Source organism: Coregonus lavaretus (assembly GCF_964263955.1).
Source record: "Coregonus lavaretus genome assembly, chromosome: 26".
Classification (NCBI taxonomy): Eukaryota; Metazoa; Chordata; class Actinopteri; order Salmoniformes; family Salmonidae; genus Coregonus; species Coregonus lavaretus.
Window position 1 is genome coordinate 9,864,228 of NC_140013.1, and position 7,552 is coordinate 9,871,779.

General features: G+C 44.3%; 1 protein-coding gene across 1 annotated transcript; it reads left to right on the forward strand.

Annotated features, from left to right (window-relative positions):
- Nucleotides 1-5,491: 5,491 nt before the first annotated feature.
- Nucleotides 5,492-7,098, forward strand: LOC311101242 (mRNA decay activator protein ZFP36L1; the record flags this gene model as incomplete). The annotated part of the gene is made up of 2 exons (XM_084142355.1): nt 5,492-5,576; nt 5,950-7,098. The coding sequence occupies exons 1-2, from the start codon at nt 5,523-5,525 to the stop codon at nt 7,096-7,098; spliced, it is 1,203 nt and encodes a 400-aa protein (XP_083998481.1). The 5' UTR covers nt 5,492-5,522.
- Between the last annotated feature and the right edge of the window lie 454 nt (nt 7,099-7,552).

The window sequence follows — 7,552 nt, forward strand, 5'->3', positions numbered from 1 at the left end:
ATGCTCTCTCTGACCTAACCTCAATGTTGCCATTGGTTTCCCTTTCAAATGTAACGTGTATCATACCAACCCTAGTGCATCCAGAAAACAAACACACTTATGTATGTACACAGAACCGAATAAGTACCCAGACAGGGAAGTCAATGCAAGGGAAGTTCCTGTCGGTCTATGTGTTAAATAGGGAACCTGCAGCAATGTGAGGCTGTTTTACAATGTTGCCGCTCTGTTGACGTTGTTTGTATGATCTAATCCTTCACCTGTGTGTGAATGTACAAATGTTTGCTGTGAAACTGTAGCCCCGCGTTAAAATGAGGGGCTTGTTTGTCCCTGAGCGGATGTCTGTGGGAACCTCACGTTGCCCTGTCCCCCAGAAAAACACAGACAGGGACAAGACTCTGAGGACTTTACACACAGGAAAGAGCCCTCACCCTACAGGTATATATGTCTGTTCCTGTAGCTATTGACTGTGCTGAGAAGGTGAGCTATCCCTCGGCCTGCCTGCATCTGGGCCCTGGCATGGTCCTCCTTCCCCATCCTACCTGGCCCTCCAGAGCTCCAGAAGTGTTTACAGCCAGGCCATGTTTATCTGAGCCGCAGAGCATATTTCTGGCCTGGCATATGTAGGGCCACAACAAAGGGCCTCTTGTGAGGGTCGCACAATGAGGGCAGGCCCGGATCGTTTGGGGGGTGAAGGCTGTGGGGGTGGGGTTTGGAGCTCCAACATAGGCTCTGTGAATCTCAAACAGAAGCAGCAAAAGGCTTCCCTTTGTAACAACAAGAAAGCTAGCTAGTAATGCTAGTGCCATTATGGCTTGGGATAATCATGTAATGACAATTTATGAGCTACTTTAACTATTTCTTCATTATCATTATACAGTGATGTTATTTAAATATGTTTTAAATTACAAAATCAAAACATTAAGATTATGTGTAATGAGAAGCAGCATGGCAAGACGACATACGTCTCTCCCTAAACATTTTATTTATAGTTCCAACAGTTTCCCTTTTGCAATGCGACTGTTCTCCGTCGCCCGCAACCGCTAAAATTTGAACATCAATTCACAGAATCAGTTAACTGTATTGCCTGTATAAAAACTACCCATCAGGCTTTGCTCACTTGTTTTCCTCTCCTGTGGGGAGTGGGGCCTGGTCAGGACCAAAACCTCACTGCTACCGTTTACCTCTCTCAGCCCTGATAGCCAGGCAGTTATCATGGATTATGTAACAGCCACCGCACAACGGAATCAGTTACTAAGTCATTCCTTCCTGCAAGAAAAACAATACATCTACCAGTCATGATTATTATAGGCAGATAAGGGCTAACACCAGACTTTTACAGCAACTGACCACAAATGCTGTAGGGAAACCATTGAGCATCACAGTTATTTAACCGTGCCCACACTGTAATTCTCATGAAACAGTCATTGTGGTCATAAAAGTCATAAATAATTTGTAGAGAAAACAACATTTAACTGGCAAAATGTTGCTGCGGCTTTGAATTAGACTATGCCTATTGTATAGCAGCTCGGAGATGCATCGGTGGGCTGCTTTACGAAGACAAAAAAAGGTCCTAGGAGTCAGACACCATAAAGAAGCTGCGACATACCCATTGAGGGTCAAAAGCAAATGCGAGACATTTGTGTGATGCTTACTATAACAGCCATTACACCCCCTCTTGTGTGATGGCTCTGCCATTGTGACCTGATTGTCTAATCATTAACAAGGCCCTTTCCCTCCATCCACCACTATAGATCCATGCACAGGAATCTGTGATAGAGGCCTTCTGGTATGGCTCACATACAGCAGGGCCAATCAGATGGAGAAGGCCCAGGCCGGCATCTGCATAATCCCATTGTTACCCCAGTGAGCACCATCGCTCAAGTATAATTGGTGGAACCATACCATGCCTCCGGGAGGACATTGATTGTGCCCTGATAATAGTCTCTTTTCGGAGTTGGGCCATCCCTGTCTCTTCTCTCTCTTTGTCAGAGGCTATGGCTGTGGAGGCCCCTCCATCTTTCCCTCCACCTCCACAGCCTCACAAAAACAACATGTGATAAAATAAACTGTGTCAGGAGAGTGGTAGAATGCACAAAGTCTAATAGACAGATACCAACATGAGATAAAGCTATAAAAGAGCATTTAAAATGAGCCTCTATTACTATGAATCAGACTCCTGCATGAGACAGTCCCTAAAACAGCAATATACTGTCACCCGGCAGTATAGTGAGTTTGTTCTCACTGTTGTCACTAAAGACAATTGACACTGTCTCTTGTCATTGTGTAGGTAGACTTTAATCTGGTTTACTGACACAGTGACTCGACAAACAGCAACCCTGGTTTCAGTTGCTTGTCTTTTCATGCCCTAATTAAACAACCCTCCTCCTTATCTGCTTCAAAACAACAAGTGTCATCCCGGGATAGTAGACTGTTTGCTGGGCCCTATCTCCGTTCTTACAGAATGGTAAGTGTTGACTCTACCGTTGATGACAAGGAATCATAGTGGTTTAAAGGGACAGTGCTTTCTGTTGACTGAATGTTTCTACATAAATGTTTACAGAGTGTTTACCCAGGCACTACGGACAATGATGTAAGTTTTAGGGTTGTTTTTGGTCCGCATCACCAAATGTCAGGTAGGGAGGGAAAGAGTCAGAACGAGGCCTACATTCATGCATAGACAGATCAGGAGACATACAGATGTAGGATCTTAATTTGAGCCAGTTTGCTAGAGCAGGAAAAATAATCCTGCAGCAACAGGAAATTATGTGGATTTGAATTAATGAATATTTTTGTAGGGTTTGATAAAACATTTTGCAAGGAAGAATCAAGTCTGAAATTTCAAAGTGGCCTTTTAAACCTCAAGTACAGTACAAGTATAAATGCGACTCCTGCATTGCAGGAACAGGGTGATCAAATTAAGATCCTACATCTGTAGTGAACTAAACGCCAAATAAATTAAGTTTCAGTTCAAAGTGTTGGGGTTTGGAAGCTTTTCCCATCCTTTGAAAGCATTTGCCCTTCTTGGATTTGCCTACACTATCTTCCAAATGTTTGAGTATGCTCTCGCACCCACTGTGAACATAATAAACCTATCTAGTTGTACTTTTCTCCAAGGTCTCTGGTAGAATGTGTTCTGTTCTGTGCATAAGGTTTAGAAAAAGAGCACATAAGCCTATAGCATGTAGTCAATCAGCAGGGTTAGTTATGGAGCATATTGCATTTCATATAACCACCTCTGTTATCTGCCAGACATGTGAATGTGAGTGTGTCATATGCCCTCTACTTTCCTGTAAACATTCAAAACAGTACTCCCATCACCTTATGTCCAAAAATCCCAACAGTTCAACTGCTTCCTCTCCCCCACCCCACCCCTCCCCACTTTACTCAAAATGCAATACATATTGACAGCAGGACCTTTGATTTAAGGGTGGTGAACTTGTTGTGGTTTGTGCTTGTGTTAAGGTATCATTTACAACTGAATACCTGAAATAACATCATAGTTGAAGGCAGTGGCGGCTCCTGAAAAAATTCTCAGGAGGGGCAATTTTTCTGATGATTTAGGTGACCTACACACATTTTAAAAAAGATATGTCCAGCAACAACATGAAGACAGGGGCAGCATATAAGTCAATACCAGAAGCATTTATTGACTGATCTGGGGAGATGGATTCCAGTTTCTGTGACAGATTATAAATAATCTCTGATGCCTTTGTTATATTAGCTTTTGGTTGAATGTACTGTCGTAGTAAATATATAATGTTATAGCTTGGTCTGACTAAAATCTTGTGCATATCCACCCTGTCCAAAGTCTCTACTTGGTCTCAGTTCTCCAGTAAACTTGTGATTATCAACAGTACACAACGGTAACAAACAATTGGGGGAACTCACGGGGCAGATAGTAAGGTCACAGTGACACAGAAAGCAGTTCAATGTCGGGGCTCGGGGGTACAGAGTCGCTCTCTTACCAGGATCGATTTTCCCTGTGACTGTCAGATCGAGGTCCGCTCCGACCAGGGTGAAGCCGGCCGGCTCCACTTCTCTGTCCGGGACTCTGTCATCCAGCCAAGTCTCCCAGCTGTATTGGATTCCGCTGCCAGCAACGTTTTCCTTATTTAGTCCGTTCGTAGCGGGTATGTACACGATCAACAAGATCAGTCCAAAACCCACCACTCGAAATCCATGGTTGGCAGAATGTTTGTAAACTAAGTGTACAAATTAAAAACATAAAATAACGCCACTAAGTGTACAAATTAAAAACATAAAATAACGCCACACTGCAGGTCGCAAAGAGACGCTGCTAGCCGCTATTTGCTTAGTTACGTTCATGGTTACGTCACGTATGACGAAAGCGCGTAAGTGCAAGCCCACAGACACCCATAGAGAATGTATTGAAAGCTTTGAAATTTGAAAAAAATAGATTTTACATGACAGGCTATGAGAGACTTCTGGGCGATTTTCAACCTGACTGAAATCGCCCAAAAACGGGCGGGGCCATTTGAAGCACGACTTTAGCCTGATTTGACATTTAGTGGCAGTCAGATCAGATTACAACACTGATAACTACTGTTGCCGTGATATAATTGATTAGAAAAAAAATCCCTTCCTTTTCCCGTTTGGCAGTGCGTCGCCCATATCGCCCTATTGAACAGGCCGTCCCTGGTTGAAGGGCATTGTAGATTTCCTCTCTCCTGCAGACATGGTTTCATATCCAAATCTGGGCCTTTGACATGCCAAACATGCCACAAAATACATACCCATATTATATTAGACCATGCTGCAGCAGCCATATCCAATAAAAACAAACAAATGAGTGCAATTAAATATAAAATAAAATGAGTGCAATTATAATGACGCTTCACTTTCCCATGACTTACAACCACAAGAGAGTGGCATATAATGAATTCATAATTGGCATATATAGTCCATTTAATATGCCAATTGGGGCGGCAGGTAGCTTAGTGGTTAAGAGCGTTGTGCCAGTAACCGAAAGGTCGCTGGTTCTAATCCCCGAGCCGACTAGGTGAAAAATCTGTCGATGTGCCCTTGAGCAAGGCACTTAACCCTAATTGCTCCTGTAAGTCGCTCTGGATAAGAGCGTCTGCTAAATGACTCAAATGTAAATGTAATTAGACAAATATTTAGACCAACATAACTAATCCCACTAATAGACCCCTAGTGTTAATCTGTGACTGTTTGGAGTTATATTTAAACTACGAGGTATAGGCTTTAGGAGGCCTATATGTTAAAGTGTTGTATATGAACTTCCACATATTTGTTTCAGCATGAGAATATCAAAGGGAATCGGGGGAGAGAAGCCTACTACTACAACTCAAAAGGCATCCCCTCCACGCAAGACACGCCTTGTCACCAAAATGTGGGTGGAGCTAGGCTCCTCAACTATTTATTGGGATTCCAACAGATGGCTGAGAAACTTCAGAAGTGCTTGATTAAAGCGTATTCCTGCACCAACACAGAACACACCCTACTGTGAAGTGGGATAACCTGCCTGAGGCATCAGCACAATGCCATCCGACTTCCTAACGCCGTTTTTGGAACTGGAGGACGAGTTCTGCAAGGTAAGAATAAGTTTTTAAATGTTCATCAGGCTATATAGCACGTTATACTTTGATTTTATATGGTAAATAATACACTATCAAATATAACATTTAATCATTTAAACTTGGATTTGTATGTGTGCCTTTTTATCAAAGTTTATCAAAAGAAAAGGCTTCAAACATTCTGATTCACGTGCGTAACGGTTTCCATCTGTCGTTTATTCCTTGCCAAACCAAGCGCACTATAGGCAATTTTTGGAACTTGACATGGGCTAATGTGTTTGCTAGCAGTTTACTGTTTATTTGGTTCAGCATATATTGACATTTTATTAGCTTGACCATGGTTTGAATCCCCGGTCTTGGAATGTGACTTTATTCCTCTCTTGTGTGATAGAATTTATGTGGTCTGGACATGCCAGATGGCGCACCAGCCACCACGCAGATGCAGCGCGTTGTGGGATTTCAGCGCAGACACTCACTATGCCCAGTCACCCTGCCCAACTCAAAGTTCAACAGCGGCAGTGTGGACCCAATCGGCGAGCCAGCCTACTGGGCCTTTACTAACACTGCTAACCAGCAGTGGAGCCTGAAACACCAGCAACAGTTGCCCCGCTCCTCTCTCAATCACATCCCATTCCGTGTGGACCGTTCGGTCAGCATGATAGAGGCCCATGTTGGCAGCCTCGGGTCTAGCGAGCAGCAGCTCCCCACCACCCCTCCTCTGATGCCCCCACCTGGCCTAAGTATCAGCACCAGCTCCCTGTCATCTCCAAAGTCACTCGCCCCCTCCCCTCCCATCTCCACCCGGTACAAAACCGAAATGTGCCGCACTTATGAGGAGAGTGGCACCTGCAAATACGGAGCCAAGTGTCAGTTTGCCCATGGCATGGATGAGCAGCGTGGCTTGAGCAGGCACCCGAAGTACAAAACCGAGCCTTGCCGCACGTTCCACACCATTGGCTTCTGCCCCTATGGCGCGCGCTGTCACTTCATCCATAATGCGGACGAGCAGCTCGGGCCGGATGGCGGAGTGCCACCTCAGCGACAGAAGATGAGAGAACGCCCACAGCTGCTACGTCACAGCATCAGTTTCGCTGGCTTCTCCTCTCCCCAAGCGCTGACCGGATTCCAACCGGTTCCAGAGCCCATGCTGTTCTCCAGGGCTTCCTCGGTATCATCCCCGCCCTCCACAGGTAGCCCAGAACTGCTGTCCCCATTGTTTCCAGAACCTGCTACACTGAAGCACAACTATCCATTCTCATCTGACTTCGAAAACGATCAGATTAACAACAACCCTCACTTTTATGCCATCACTGACTCTAAGTGCCAAACTGTCGGTGTGCAAAAGTCAGCTGCACAGAACTCTCACCGCAATGCCTTCTCATTCACCGGCCTACCTGCCATGCAGCGGTGTGCTTCACCGGACTCTCTCTCCGACCAGGAAGGCTACACCAGCTCCAGTAGCCTGAGTGGTTGTGAGTCCCCTGGTCTTGAGGGCAGACGTCTCCCCATCTTTAGCCGCCTCTCTGTCTCAGATGACTAAACTTTAACTGCACATTGCATTCTCATCCAAGCAGAGGAATTCTTGCTCAATGTTGTGAAGCTAGGCAACATATATTTTTTAAATATCATGACGTCAATGTATACTGTTGTATACACGTTTTAGCTACTATGGGTGCCTTTGCTGAGAGAGTTCTGTTGAGGAATTTTCTGTACCCATTTCGGGGAAAAAAACATGGTCAGTAATTATATTTTTGGGATATGGTATAAGGACAAACCTATCTCCTTATAGCCTTACCCTTTAGTGTGTAACCAAAGCTGAACATAATATCTTGTCTTGTAAATGTTGAAATGTATCCCAAAATGTAGCTAGGCCTACTGTAAACAAAATGTAGCCTTTAGTAAAGGCAAATAATTGACAGTATTATCAGGTAGTCTAACCATAGGGATTTTTGGAGATGTATTTATTTTGTATGTTTTGCAGTTTGTTTATGATT